The sequence below is a fragment of the Aristolochia californica genome, unplaced genomic scaffold (genome assembly GCF_029961685.1).
Source record: "Aristolochia californica isolate CCGP_79_NKW_82.1479 unplaced genomic scaffold, dmAriCali1.0.hap1 SCAF_10, whole genome shotgun sequence".
Taxonomy (NCBI): domain Eukaryota; kingdom Viridiplantae; phylum Streptophyta; class Magnoliopsida; order Piperales; family Aristolochiaceae; genus Aristolochia; species Aristolochia californica.
In genome coordinates, this window is record NW_027181771.1 from 33,099,999 (window position 1) to 33,115,361 (window position 15,363).

General features: G+C 40.6%; 2 protein-coding genes across 2 annotated transcripts; both read right to left on the minus strand.

Annotated features, from left to right (window-relative positions):
* Positions 1 to 2,984: 2,984 nt before the first annotated feature.
* LOC137937008 (transcription factor DIVARICATA-like) lies at positions 2,985 to 5,785 on the minus strand. Its single transcript, XM_068782024.1, has 2 exons — positions 4,563 to 5,785; positions 2,985 to 4,028 (listed from the first exon to the last, which is right to left on the minus strand). The coding sequence occupies exons 1-2, from the start codon at positions 5,231 to 5,233 to the stop codon at positions 3,518 to 3,520; spliced, it is 1,182 nt and encodes a 393-aa protein (XP_068638125.1). The 5' UTR covers positions 5,234 to 5,785; the 3' UTR covers positions 2,985 to 3,517.
* Positions 5,786 to 11,994: 6,209 nt separating this feature from the next.
* On the minus strand, positions 11,995 to 14,793 carry LOC137937027 (laccase-4-like). Its single transcript, XM_068782047.1, has 6 exons — positions 14,643 to 14,793; positions 14,358 to 14,509; positions 13,741 to 13,994; positions 13,518 to 13,646; positions 12,501 to 13,427; positions 11,995 to 12,395 (listed from the first exon to the last, which is right to left on the minus strand). Exons 1-6 carry the CDS (start codon positions 14,730 to 14,732, stop codon positions 12,265 to 12,267), a joined length of 1,683 nt encoding a protein of 560 aa, XP_068638148.1. The 5' UTR covers positions 14,733 to 14,793; the 3' UTR covers positions 11,995 to 12,264.
* Positions 14,794 to 15,363: the final 570 nt, after the last annotated feature.

The following is a 15,363-nucleotide window of genomic DNA, read 5'->3' on the forward strand; positions in this document are numbered from 1 at the left end:
CTCCTCCTCTTCCCCCTTTATTCTTTGGCCGGAGTTTTTGTCACGCCGTCAACTGGAGTATACAGTGCAGTGTTCCTACATTATGCAAGTGCGACCCTGATCATAAAAATACTACTGGTGCTGGAGGAATTTTCGTGGTTGACAATTTCAAATTTGGACCAAGTGGCCACTACGAATACTTGGTTTTTGAATATAACGACTCAGGCAGAGGATTAAGCGCCGAAAGGTACCGCAGCAGCAGCAGAAGTCGAAGCTCCGCTTCCTCTGAATCGATTCATTTGTTCTAACTGTACAAGTGCCCAGCTTGATGTGTAGATATGGACGGATCAGAGACAAAAATGTGCTGAACCATGGCCTCCTTGCAGCATATTTGACCTTACTGCCGTGGTATCTTAAGCTTGTTCAGGAACAAACTACAGGAATATCTCCTGTTTCTTATTCTCTCTCAAGCATAAAGTATTAGCAAATGTTGTAGTGTGGAATACCTGGTTCGTTAAGGCCAAATGGCCGAAAGCCTGATTCTATTCTCGGTAACTGTGAAGATGATGATCTGGGGGCTTGAATAAGGCCAGTCCAGAGATAAAAATAGTTTAACAAAGGGTGGTCTTCCTTTTAATCATGGAAGCCTTTTGTTTAACCGGTGCATGTTCTCTTTATGTGATGGGAGATAAGAGTAGTGGTGGAAAAGGGTATTCAGAAGATATCCTTGGGGGGAAAGAGGAGCAGCTTGGGGAACAGAACCCGGATCCTTTACAAATGTTGCTGATGCTTGGGTTCCCTGAAAACCACTTGAGGAGGAGAGGAATCAGAATATAAACGAAAACGAAAGAAGACCAGAAGTGGTGAGAACGCGTATGCGGTCTTCATCTACTTGGGAGCAGATCAAATTTAGAATAAAGTGGGCAGTGCTTTTGCCGATGCAACTTGCAGAAAAGGCAGCTTCTTTCGGAAAAGAAAATTGGGTTAGCTTTGTCATTTACCCAAGAAAAGTTTGCGGGAATGATCGTGTTTTTGCTCATGCAGCTTTGAATTCTCAATTCAGTGGGGTTCTGGATGAATAAATGGTTGGGGCACTAGCTTTCATGATTGTTGAGGCAGCAGTAACATCAACAGAAACTCTAACCCTCAACCTGTGGTACTACCTGCAACAAAAGGGGACAAGAGAAGATTACGAGAAAACAAAAACTGCAAACCGTTTTCGTTTACTTTTCTCTTGTCATTTCCAGATTGAACCCAGAAATTTAATGTATGATTCCCACTCGGATACTGTACGAATCATAAAATCTGAAGTGCGTTAGTTGGATTCTGATTATTCAATACATGGGAATGGTGAAGGTACCAGTCACCAGAGACAGGAAGAAGAGGTTTGACGGCGTTTCATTCATATTAAATCTTACTGCTTTTCCGGCTCTGGAGAAGCTACCCGTTACTACCCAGAAACGGGTAAATTTCACTCTCTTCAAGTGTAGAAAAAGGGATTCGGGTATCCATATGATGAATTGACAGTAGTTAATGTTCTCGGAGGACCTGTAGAAATTGGATTCCAATCCAGCTGATTCATCAGCCAAAAGCAGGTGGGACAGCCACTGAAACTGGTCAGAGAGAGTCATTAATCAAGCTAAGACTTGCACTCTTTTCTACTCCAATTATTAATAATCATCCCGTAGAAAAAAATGGAGTGTTTGACATTATGTTATGACTTCTAAGAGAAATGAGTCCCATATTAGATTTGATTAGGCCAGAAGATTCTCCTAAACAACAAAAAATAAATTAAAATAAAAAGAAGGCAAGCGAGAAGATTCTTGCTTAATAACACCCCAAGAACACTTTTAAGTTCAGTGAATATCGGTTTCACCTCCACTAGTATTGTGAATCTGGAAGCCCGTCCAGTGATTACAAGAAGAAAAAAACTACCGAAAGCACTCAAAGTCTGCTTTGAATGAGAAAGGGATCAAGATCCGATTCTCTCAGTGCAAAAGGTAGAACCTCTGCGGCCTCAAAAAGGTTTGGATGTGAGCGTGAAAGCAAACAACTGTAACACTTGTTTAGCTGCTAAAGGAAGGTAAAGCAAAGCAAACTGAAGAGGAAACTCAGGACACAGTGACAGCAGTCACTGCAGAAGACTCCTAAATAATCCCCATTACAATCTGTATGTCAGAACCAATCCTCAAACAAAGGGAAAAGAGACAGATTAATGAAACTAAACTGAAATGGATCCTTTTCTTCCTCATTTTACACAGTCGATGAATACATTTGGTAATTGTCCTGCCTCCTTTTTTCATCAAGCTGAGGCGAAGGAGAGAAAAAAAGGTATCAAGATGCTAAGCAAAGTGGAACTCAGACTCAGCCCCGACTACGGTAGTAGGGGGCCATCAAGAACAGTCAGCTAGGCCAACTTGTTGGTACAAACTTGAAATACTGATGGAAAGGTATTTAGAAAAGAAAGGACTTCAAAAGCTACAAAAAGGAAACCAAGAGAATGCTCTATGACTCAGCCAAGTTGGTAGGGCATCCGGTCAATTTTTGGCCCTCTCACTGGTGACTTCATATAGTGCATATCTGATTGTTCAACCATGGCAAGCTGGATTCTCAAACTATCAAGTCCACAGAGAGGAAGACCGATTGATCCATCTAAACTGATTGGGGAATCATGAATTCTGGAGCTTCCTGGTCTGTGGCAAACTAGGATAGAGATTCCAACTATCTACTGGAACTCTGAATAAATTTCAGTTGTCCATAAGAACAGCAGTAACAAAGATAAGAACAAATTTCAGTAAGTTTAAATTGCTCATACCATAGACAGTAGAGAACAGTGCACAAAAGTAATGTAGTGAAAAGCCTTACAGAAGATGGTAAGGAGAAAAGCTTGTTGGCAACTTGAACTTGAGATGGTTTCTCAGAGTTCCAAAGACTTGCATAAAAGCCATTCACAATTACTGGAAGGTCACAAATTATGAGAAACGGGTGCAACGAGGTCTCTGTTGCATGCCTCAAGAATGATATCTGCAATGCTAATTTTGTACTTGCTACCTCAAACTTCTATTCATCATTATCTGTGGGAGTTTACAAAAGTAAATTTCTTCCTGCAGCCTAAATCTACTACAGTGTGGAGAATAAGTACACAGCACTCTGCTATACTTTCACAACCTGCTTTGGCCCATGCTTCTACATTATTAAAATATCTAATACATTTGAGAAGCATACAATGATAGAGATTATTAATGCATTAAAACATGATCCTTTTCTATGCCCTCAACAGCCTCCACTGCAGAGCCTCAAATACACGAAAAGTAGATCTAGTGAAAGCCCAGTCTGAATTCCCACCTCCAGTAGCAGAATTGAATCAAGAAGCACAATACAGTTCTCTCCCATTAAACTTCCCAGACCATATAAATAACCTCCTATCTTCACCAACACATATTCACAAAACAATAAGACCAAAACCAACTAAGGAGAAATCTAAGGATATGTGGAATATCAATTTGACAGTTCTATCTGATTAAGAACAACTGTTGCCTCATGCAAGAGTATTGTGGTGATGTGGAGATTGCATCTGAAATACTGTACTCTGAGGCCCAATCTGAGTTTCATGTAGGTTTCCTCTTTGGAAATTCTGTGATTGTAATTTTGTCCCAGAATAAGAAGTTATCACATAAGGAGGAGGCATAAATAAATTTCCACGTGTTTGAGGTGCTGTGGCACTGAAAAGCTTAGCCCCGTCATTGGATTGATCTAATTCAAATAGTACTGAGAACTGATCTTGTGTTTTTGGGCCACCAGTCATGCTAGACTGCATTGGAAGTGTTGAGGACTGAGTAGGTGAAGGTGGTCCTCCATTGTCATTGAGATTGACAGTCGTTATATCATGTATGCTAGATCTTCGTTTGTCTTTGCCACCAGAACCTTGGCGGATAAAGTACTTTTGAGCATGACTAGCCACTTGAGTTGGAGTCCTTGTGACCACAAAATTGCGAGAAATGTTCCTCCAATCCCCTTTACCATATTTTTTAAGACCCATCAAAAATAACCTGCAACAATCAACCACCTGATTAGAAAGTTTACGATGTTTATAGCATCAGATCTAACAACAGACTCGAACAATTTCACAATCCTAACTGGAACTGAGCAGAATGAATAAGTTATTAAGTCATTCTGTTTATATGGTGTCATTTATGTATACTAAAAGTCATGATCAAGGAAAATCCATCAACCTCAAGCAGCATTCTGTTGAATTTTGTTTACAATCAAAATGATATTAAATAGCCATCTAAACCTTCCACCGAGTATCCCAAAAAGGAACCTTTGAAATAGATGAACTCATCCAAGTTCAGAAGAACGAATTTTGCGTACATTCTGCTCAACCTTGTAAATTCAGATGATAACAGAATAATCACAATTTCTGATTGTTTCCTTCTTTGATACTTTTGCTAAGTAATCTAAAATTTTAAAGCACACATCCTCACCAGCAGAAAGTGAAAGACCACATCTGAAACAGCATTTTTATATTCTGGTTCACAAATTAACAAATTCCAAGATACATACTCTGCAGAAAGAAAGATTACCTATGCTCATCTTCTGTCCACGGAACCCCCTTTTTCCTCTCCTGCTCGGGCCTTGCTGCCGACCTCTTCCCACCAGGTCCACAAGATGCCTTCAGTCCATCATACCCACGATTATCAACCCACTCTAGAGTAAAAGACGAACTTCTATAGCCCGGGATTGGGATCAATCCAGCTTCAATATTGCTGACATCGTCTTCTAAGTCCTGATAGTGCTTAAGCACATCCAATTCAGTCTTCCCTGGGATCATGGCTGCCACCTTCTGCCATCTATCTGCAGTACCCTTATCATAATGAGCAAGAGCATTCTCAAATTGTTTATTCTCTTCATGTGTCCAGTTCGAGCTCTTCTGGTCTTCGAGAAACCAATTTGAATTGGGAAGATAAGAAGCAGGCGAAATAATTTCCATTCCCCATTTCATCATTTCCATCTCAAAAGTAGGAACTAACGAACATAGCGAGTTATAAGAGAGTTTACAACAAAGTAGGATGTGGTTAAATACAGAAGAGCAGACTGAGATTTGGATTCGATGGCTGGAAAACCAGGAAATGTAGCGTGGAGGCTCAAAACCAGTAACGAAATACCAAAGTTTCGTGATTTCGAGAGGGAATATGAGAATTAAATCACGGGACGTTTTCCACGAATCTAAGTACTTTTTCAATCTCACAAGCATACACTCAAGATTCTAAACAGACCCACAAAAGAGAATGGAATTAAAACAAAAGGAAAAAACAGTTTTTCCAGCAGTAAACTTCAGGAAACAATAGTAGATCTGAATACAGACGCACCTTAACACTTAAAAATCATCCATTGCCGTATGAAGCTACAAATTCACTGTCGTCAACTGATAGAAAAGAAACAAAAGAAAAAACGAAAGAAGGAAGGAAGACAAATCTTCGAACAGCGTTCAAAACCTCAGTCTGCAGCTCCAAACCGTGAAAACGCCCAAATATCGAATACCCACTATCAAAACAGCCTCCCGGAAAGCCAAAAGACCAAAAAGCTGTAAAAACAGAGAATCCCAGCTCTGAAACGAAAGACAGAAAAAGCGCGGAAGAATCGATCTTTCTTTCTTTTCCTTGAGTAGGGATGAGAGAGAGTGGAGCAGAAATGAATCTAAATTCTCACCCTCTTTTCTCTTATTGGGATCTAGAGAGAGAATGGCTAAATGTGGTGAGTTGTGATTGGGCGATTGTGGAGCTTGTAGTCACTGCAACAAGAGGGAAAAAGCTCCTCTTTTCTCTCACTAAAAAATAGCTGCTTCTCGTCTTATAAAAATCTTCTGCAACAAAAAAAAGTGGCGCAATTCCAAGATAGTAGTCCTCGAACCACACTAATTGGTAGCCTACACCTTTTAATGTGGGCTCCTTCTAGGGTTCAATAAATTAATTTCTCTTCTATCTTCATTTTTATTTCCTTTTCATTTTTTTTTTACACCAATTAATTTACCACACATCCACTTAGTGTGTGCACACAGCCAAGGTTGTCCAACATCTGGTATCAAAATAATGGCAAGATGAATCGAGAAGCTTCTTGCAATCCAAGTTAGACAATCAACTAGAATCCCGACATGCCCATAGATGTGGTACGAAGACTTATGGCAACCAACAACGGTTCCAATAGTATGTTCATACTACAAAATGATGTCAAAGGCAACTAGAAACATCGGAAATCATACATTTTGTGTTATTTGCGTCTCAAGACTAGTTAAACTTAATAGAGAACGGTTATAAAGGGAGACAAAAATCGATACCACAAACAGTAGAAGAGCAAAATAAGAAAAAAAAAAATATGAAGGTCTTGTATTGCATAAAGCAGGTGATAGAGAATAACATCTTACTCAAATGTACATCGGGTTAAAATGTCTAAAGAGGTCTGACATGTGCTCAATGAGATCTACAACAGTGAAAAGGTAAAGTTACAATATTTATGATATCAATTTGAAACCACGAGAATGTCTGTCAATATTTTGAGAGGATTACATATTCCCTAAGCAAACAAATGGTCGACAATTGAGAGACCTTGAGTAATACTTAGTTAATGGAGAAAGTTCTCAGAATCTTGAGCAAAAAATTTCAACCTAAGGTTAGTGCTATATAAGAATTTAAATATTTGAAGACCATGACTCTTCTTTCTTTACTTGGAATCTACAAGCCTATGAAATTAGGTTAAAAGATGACGATGATAGTGAAGTCGTACAAGCTTTGTAGAGTTGAGTTGACTTTGAAGAGCAATAATGGTACGCCACCTAGTAATTTTGGAAATAACCGTGGTAAACACAAGTGAAAACTAGAGTCTTGTATATCACGATGCACGAAAAAAGAAAAAATCTATATAAAATATTTGATTACAATGAATTGAGCATTACAAATCAAATAGTCCTACTTTGAAGAAAGGTGAAAACACTCATCATACCAAGATACTAGATGAGATGGTAGTGACTTAGATTTCAAAAAATGTGTGTGAGGCTCTAGTGGAAGAGAAGAACAATGTGTGGTTCTTAGATATAGCTTGTAACAATTACATGATGGGGCAATAGGATTTGTTTACAACATTGGACAATTCTATGATAAGGGAAGATAAATTTGGCAGCAGTAATCAAATTCCAGTGACAAGGAAATACCAAATCAAAACAAAGGAGAAAGACAACTCTATTAAGAAGATCACTGATGTATACTATGTTCCTATATTGCAATCAAACTTGTGAATGTTGGTCAATCGATGAAAAAGAGTTATGATGTTCACGTCAAATGATCCAATGTACAATTCGAGACATTAGGCATGGGTTGCTCGCAATGGTACACATGAATTCTAGCTACCTATTTCATCTTTCAATTTCATATAATACATGTTTAACTGATTCAATGCATGATGACTAGTGGGTATAGTATTATCGCTTTGGAAATGTCAATTTTGATAGTTTGGCATTATTAGAACATAAAAATATAATTAGGCCATGTCTCACATTCATGTGCATAAATCTATTTGTGATACATGTATACTTGGGATGCATAGTCGATCATTTTTTCCATCTAGGTAGACTTGGCATGCAACAACACCTCTATAATTGATACAATCAGACTTCTGTAGTTCTATTGAGGTTCCTTCCCATTAAGAAATAAATCGTTATAAATATTTAATATTATCTGTCAAGCCTTGATATTGGAGATTTGAAGTCAGATTTACACTTACCTTGGGAGGTGAAACCTGAAAGTGAAGGATTGAGAGATTACTTACTGTTCAACATTACCCAATTTCATCTCAATAGAAATTACAGAACCTGAGTATAGTAAAAGAACTGAAGCTTGAGCTGTTCATCCAGTTTTGGTTAAAATTTCTGAGACCAAAGAGGCCCACTACTGCACAAACCTTTCTGCATATTTTAATTGTCTTGGGGTGCTCTCTTTTTTATGTACTGAAATCATTTTCACACACTCGAACCAAATTGAAAAGACACAAAGCAGAAAAGAATGAACTTTGACAGTGAAAGGGCTGGTACAAGACCAAAAGTTCATATTTTAAACTTTCTTGTCCTCGGTTTCATCTTCACTACTCTGTACATAAAGCAGACTCGTTACTGAAAATCCCATTTACATATCAACTGAAAAATCATTTCTCTTCGGTATAAGCTGAGCAGACGGGGACGAAAAAGTGTAGATGAATGTGATGTTACTGGAAAGAAAGAGGAAGAGAAAATACAGAAGAGAAAAGAGGCGATTATTAGTTTTGATAAGTGACGATAAGCTAGACGAAGAAGACGAAAAGACGTCTGCCGCCCATTTAATGAGAACAGTGGAGCTGATTATCGTTAACAAATTCCTTTGCCCTTTTGTCGATGACAGAGCCCACTGCTCAACTGTCAAGTCTGAATCTGATCTCGCAAGAATGACGATGTCAATGCTCATCTTCGTCAAAACTCAAAAAGGAAACGAAAGCATCGTAAGCATTGTAGCAAAAAGAAAGAAGCTGGAAAAAATTCCTCTCCTTGAACTGGAAATTATTCATTCCCCACGTTCAACAACAAACTTGATTATAAAATTGAAGTATTCAATCAGTGATGGAGAAAAAAAAATTGTTTCCTCTCACAGTCTCACGCTCCGTGGGCTCACATTTTCGTTACTCTTCTCTCTCTCCAGTCATCATCTTCCAACTGCTGCCTCCTCTTTTGCCATCTTTCTGTCCCACCCTCTCTTTCTCCAGCTCTGACAAAGTACAATTCTCCAGAACCCTCCACGAGAAGACTTCATTTTTTTTCCTACTTTTACTTTTATCCTCTGTTTTTCTGTTTCCGTTACAGAAAATATACCAGTGGCCATGACAAGCAAAACAAAACCCCTCATAGTAAATTTCTAGTCCTTCACGTGAATGGGAGGAAGAAATCGATGGACGAATCCGCCAAGTTTACCCATGAACGCTTGAAATAAGATTCCCAGAAGCGACACCATTTAATAGGACACGTTAATGTGGGCTCGCTTTTCGAACACTCGTCTCATCTCCTATCATAGACTCTCACCGGGAGGAAGGAACGGCCTTACCCAGTTGCCCCCTGTGCTGAATTCCCATCAAGTTGCAGCAGCTTGGATACATGAACTCATCCTCCATTTTCAGACCTGACAGAGAAAATTCGTCAAACACCTCGCCAGCATCTTTGACCTTCCAAACCTCTAGACCTGAAACGCCAAAAGAGCAAAACAGACATGAATGGATGAGCGAGAGGGCATATTGGGGACTGAGAAAGGAGCTAACTTACAACTCAGAAAGAAGGTTGGTTTAAATGAATTATTGAAAAGCACCATTAAATTTAATGGGGGTGCTCTCCCTCCCGAGACATGACAATCTGTCTCAGATGTGTTTCTTTTACAAGACATCCAAAAGCTTCAACCAAAAGAGCCCAGAAATGATTCGTTAACAACCCTTTAAACAGAATTACAAGGACTAAAGAGAACGACGATTGCTTTTAGGCAAGAAGGTTCTCTTAGTACCGAAGAGATTGACAGCTCTCTGAGCCACATTAAGCTTATGATTAACAAATTGCACGTGTACTCTCACTGGGGCTCTGTTTCAGCAATATTAAAAGAAAGGCCTGGGAGTTTGGTGCTCTTTTGATATTTTATTTGTAATTGCACTACATACTTGACAAAAGAAAACCCAAAAGTTCCTCTCCAGTAGTTAGAATAGCCTTTAAAATATTCAAGCTTCTTGTTTGGTAGTTAAAATGAATAATCATAGACATTATGAGGGCTTACCAATGAGATGCATCCTCCCTGTAACATCACCAAGTGGTTGGCTCTTTTCCTTAGAACAAATTCCTTCACAAGATTATTCTATCATTACAGTGCAAACAAAGATTTGCAGTAGAGTTATCTTAACAAAATCTACATGGGTCAGAGTAGGATTCCAAGAAATAAGAGAGTTTAGGTAAGAAACATCTGTTTGTGAATGACTGAGTGTCCACTTGTTTAAATCTATTTAACAAGATCTTAACAAAATCTAGCAAGTGACAGATGTTTTCCTAGTAAATGCTCTTTTTCTTTGATATGAAACTTTAAAATCTGAGACATATTGGCAGAAAACTTTGATCATCATTTTGTTCTTGAAGCTGAAACTAGAAGACCCAACTATTAACAATTAACAAGGATTAAGTTGCAAACTTTTCACTGGTAAGCTCTTCTTATTGCGACTCTCTTGAAAGGGAAAGGGCAAGGCTCGTCCCTTGCAATATAAAATAGGGCGGCAGGGAAAGAATCTTTCCAGAAGTCAAGTTGCGGAAGGGATACACTGCAAAACAAGGTGCAGTCTGCAATTAGGATTTGGAGCTCAGACATGTTGGGGAGGTTCTTTGCATTGGAAGAAGAAGGAACCCTTTTAAAACTTACCGACTTGTACTTGGTAATCTGAGCTTTGGTTTCTCATATTTGGGGTGGGAGAAAAAGACGGATACTTTGTTGGAGGGTGGCAAATGAATAATGAATCGTTTGCCTCTCTGCAGGGAACATGGAAATCAACTCAATTATCTGAGTGACTTCCTGCTGAGATCGATCCCATTATCAAATACCTCCACGCTTGTCAACAATGACGTTCTGTTGACTAAGTTTAAGCAATCGTTTTGTGGTAGGAAGAACAGTTCATTCAGCACTCGTGCACTCATGGAAGCGTACGAGTGGACGACTTTGAATGGGATCTTCTCCATTCACTACTATGCTTTTCCATAATATAAACATCCTGTAAGACAGAGAAATCTGCTCAACTATGGAAGTTCTTTTGTGTTGTCTATTCTATTTTTCTTCCATTTTTCTTTAGAAAATGGAGCAGCCACTCTGCTTGTTGGGTCTTATACTGAACTCGTTTTACAGCTAAGAAACTAAGAAGAGAAGCATGAGAAGGTTTTGGTTTTGTACCCAGACTCAGACAAGCAAGCTAGATGAATGGATATTCAAAAAGAGGACTTGATGGGGGAAGAAAGGGGAGGCATCACTATAATATCAGAACGTTTCAGGTTTCATTATTGGACTGCCATCAGAGTCAAATCATTTCCAAAGGCCTCTCTTTAATTTCTTTTTCTTTTTCATCTTTCACCACGAATGGATGCTCGACGTGCTGCAATCCGGAAGAGCTTTCTGAGGTTGTTGAATGATTAAAACAGCTCGCCTGAGCCAACCACTTAGAGAGAAAGAGAAAGAGAGAGGGTTGCTTGGTTTCTAAGGGAGCTGCTTAGGCTGGGTTGCATGGTTTGTAACTAATCAGAAATCAACAGCCCACCAGATATGCTGCTTTGTGATCCACTTGAGCCCCAGCTTTCTTTACCTAACACATGTGCTTGGTGTCGTTTAGGGCTTGTTACCCTTTCTGGGGTCGCCAATAGTTTGATTCTGGAAAAAGCATAAAGCATTTGGAGATTTGGGAAAAAGTTTTGAAAACATTATGGGCCGCTTTGTCTACTCGTATTAACTCCACTCTACTGATTTTTGGAAACTTTCTAGAGTTATGGAAAAAATTTACACAGAAGATCCTCTTGTGATTGTGCGCATAGATGGAATTATTTCATTTCCAGTGATAAAATCAAAGCCGCATTAACTTGCCAGTAGCTATGCCGTTTGAATCACTTGAAGTAAGGATTTGGAATCACTGCGATTTCTTGCAGAAACTTTCCTTAGATCTCTTTGGCCATGTTTCAGCATGAGATGGAATTGGTCATGAATTACAGGATGACCCGTTTCTTGTGCAGTTAAAAAAGCTCCGAGATTCTCTGAGATTTCGATTTTTGAAGAATAAGATTGCGCCCATTCATGTAAGCTCTAATTCCTCAGTGAACTGAGCTGCAGCTCTGGAAATCGGAACCCCCGATGATATCCCAGTTGTTTGTAAGTTATGGTGTCTTCAAGGCCCTAAAAAAAGTGTTTGATGCAGCAGTTGCAGTACTTGAACATGGTTCAGTTGTTGAAAAGATCCTTTGGAGCTTGCTCTCATTCATGGAAACATAAATTTACACAAGCAAACATAAACATCAATACAAAAAAATAATAACAAAGCTGCAGCGCATCTACAACGCTCCTTTGATTCTTATTTGTCGTCGTCTCAACAATGTCTCCATAATCTAGTCTCAACACCAAGGAATGGCACCACTTCTCTGGTATTTAATTGGTTTCCGTCTCTTCATCTTGTTCACAGGACAATAAAGGAGTCTTCGGTCGCTCTTCGAGCAGCCTAGCATTTGGGGAGATCCTTGGGTGGCGGCAGCAGTGATTCGTTTGGCCCTTTACCGTTGTCCACCACAAACGCCATTTTCAGTCCCCAAGTAGTGTGCACTTCCAGGTGACAGTGCATGAACCAGACCCCTGCAAGCAGGTCATGGGAGAATTCCCAGAGAGTAATGAAATGTTTCAGCGACAATGAATGGACTACTCATCAGCTAGAGCTAATTATAATGAAATGGGACTCACCTGGGTTATCAGCTGTGAACCTAATGGCGACCCATCCACCGGAAGGGACCCCGATTGTGTTTCTCTCGACTGGATCGACTAGATTGAAGTTTGCTGGATCAGTCTTGGGGTTGTAATTCCCTATTCCCTTTCCAACAGAAAAAAAGTTGAATCCATGGAGGTGGACGGGGTGGTTCTCCGGAGCTATCAGCCCGGTGTCCTGCAACACAAGTTGCACAGTCGAGTTGTACTTGAGTCTGTAAAGCCTCGTCCCGTTTTGAGTGGCGAGATTCGCGGTCGTCAAGTTGCCTGTGTAGTTGAACTTAATCGGAGGATTAGCAGGGAAGTCGTCAGTGAAGACGCCACTGATGTTGAAGTAATGTGCTTGAAGAAGGGCAGTGGTGGGCATGATGAAGGTGACGTTGTTGATGTCGGCCACCACTCGGCCGCCATTGTTACAAGTGGCACAAGGGTTGACGCCCAGGCCGATGGCGAAGAGAAGCGAGTGATCGACGGTCAGGGGGACCTTCGCTGGGTACTTCTTGGAGTTGAGGCTGCGGAGGGCGTCCGTGAAGTTGTTGGCCACGGGGGTGGCGTTCTTTGGGGGAGTCTGCGTGAAAGTGGTGAGTGAGGAGGCGAGGGTGCCGTTGTAATGCAGGAAGGCGGTGGCAGTCTGGTTATCGATGGCGACTATCGGTGTGTCCATGAAAGTGGATGCCGCAACGACGTAGCTGCCGGTGATTTTGTCGGCCTTGAGGAGGACGTTGGTGGTTTGGCCGGGTGCAATGAGGACGGTGTCAGTGGTGAAGGGTTTGACGTAGGTGGCATCGACTTCTACCACGGTCAACGCGTGGCCGGCGATCTTGAAGAAGAGCTCCTCATTGAGGGCAGCGTTGATCAGACGGAGCAAGTACGTCTTCCCACTTTCGACCTTCAATATGTGCCCCTCTGTAAACATCGCAAAATCCAGGATGAGCAAAAAACTGGAAAGATGAAATCGGATCAATCACAATCAAACCCAAGAAATCGAAACTGTACTTTGGCTAGAGCAATTGGCAACGGGACCGGGGTGACCATTAATGGTGTGGGCGTCTGAGACGTTGGGAGCAATACCCAGCTGCACGGCCTGATTGATAACATTCTCGGTATCTGCCTTCCACCATTCAGCTGAATCCAACGAAGAAACCAATTATCAGAAACTGAATCAGAAACTGTAACAAAATAAAAAAAAGCCCCAGGAGGAGAAGAGATTCAATCTGACCCAGTAGGATAACACGTTCTTTATCTGGAGTTGGGAAGGGATAAGGAACATAGGGAATTTTGAGCTTAGGAAGGATGACAATGGCGCCATGGACGGTAGATCTGAGCCAGGCGATGTGAGCGTGCCACAAAAGCGTGCCTCTCTGGCCCGTGATTGTAAAGTTATAGACGTAGCTCTGCTTCGGCTGAATCGGGCACTGAGTGATGAACGCCGGCCCATCAGCCCAACCCGTTCTGAGCTGCCGGATTCCATGCCTGTGATATTTTTCCATTTCATCACCTCCACCAATTTTTATTAAAAATAAAACTAATAATAATATTTTTATTTAATTTCGACTACTTAAGAATCCATCTTTCTAGAAGAGCCCCTGGGTCCACCGATGGATATAGGTGTTACAAATCTATCAATGGGCCCACAAACACTTCAATAGTAATTTGATCTTGTTATTAGAATTGATAGTCCAATTCTAATAGTAATTGGGTGGGAAGTCCCATTCCGTGGCCTGGACTTATCTAATGGGGTACAACAAACCCACCTAAGGAGTGTGAAGTTAGATCCAAGACCCATCTCATGATTAGCGAAAATTCGAGATCTTTGTAATTACTGAGATATCTCACCAGTGGATAGATACGTTGTAATTAACGTGGTTAACGACTTTGACAAGCACGTTATCGCCTTCCCTCGCGTACACTGTTGGCCCTGGGAATTGGCCATTGACAGTCAATATGGGCTTCGTCGAACACAGCCGCGTGTAATTCTTCACCACCACCTGCAAAATTTATTCCAGGGCTATTCGTCACAGAAGTTTTAAATTTTATCGCATTCATCTGGTTGGAAGGGAAAGAACGCAGGAAAAAAATTGCAGAAGAGAGGTTTCATTGTCTAGTACTCGCTGTACTTACATTGAACTTGTAATGTCGAACGCGGCATTCGACGAGAGAAGGAAGGGCGAGGCAAAGAGAGAGAAGGAGGATGCGAAACCAGGCCTCCATTTTTCTACCGTTTTTGCTCTCTCGGAACTCGTTTTTCTCTTTTTAAACTCGTCCCCAGGTCTTGACTTCGTCTCTGTGTTCGAATGACAGACGAACGCACCCTTATAAAGCGATTCAAAACTCTGCTGCAATGTCGTTTTTATTAGTTAGGTGGAATGGATTCTTTAATAACAAGACTTTCACAGAAAACCCTTAAATTCTTTGGTTTTAGATTTCTTACATGTTACATAAAGACGAGACCTTTCTCCTCCTGCTCTTCTTCCTATCCACGAGTTAGATCCCTTCACTTCCATTTTCAGTTTTCCCACTTCCTCATTAAAAATACAAGACTACTCTTTCCTTTAAACCCATTAAACAAACTGAATTAGTTTTCTAACAACGATAATCCTGCCCATCTACCCAACCTAAACTAGATTACTCCAAGTTCTTCTGAATTCCGGGATTCTTAAGCCGCCTGGCCCGCGTCTCGGTTTGACACGGAAGCTCCGATTCTCTCTCATACAGATACGCCGCTCACAAAATCTCTGTGGTTTGTTTAAACATTAAATTGTTATTAGTGAACAGCTGATGATCCTAGCCGTTGATCTGGCATGGCCCGGATCGAAATTAGATGAATTGAGTCGTGGAAAGG

What these genes read in the sequence shown, in the direction of transcription:
- LOC137937008 (XM_068782024.1), bottom strand. Translation starts at nt 5,233, where the DNA reads ATGCTTGTGAGATTGAAAAAGTACTTAGATTCGTGGAAAACGTCCCGT. An exon ending in TGGACAGAAGATGAGCATAG is followed by an intron (nt 4,029 to 4,562) that starts GTAATCTTTCTT and finishes TGATTGTTGCAG; the next exon opens with GTTATTTTTGATGGGTCTTA.
- LOC137937027 (XM_068782047.1), bottom strand. Translation starts at nt 14,732, where the DNA reads ATGGAGGCCTGGTTTCGCATCCTCCTTCTCTCTCTTTGCCTCGCCCTT. An exon ending in TTCGACATTACAAGTTCAAT is followed by an intron (nt 14,510 to 14,642) that starts GTAAGTACAGCG and finishes TAAATTTTGCAG; the next exon opens with GTGGTGGTGAAGAATTACAC. An exon ending in TGCCAATTGCTCTAGCCAAA is followed by an intron (nt 13,428 to 13,517) that starts GTACAGTTTCGA and finishes CGATGTTTACAG; the next exon opens with AGGGGCACATATTGAAGGTC.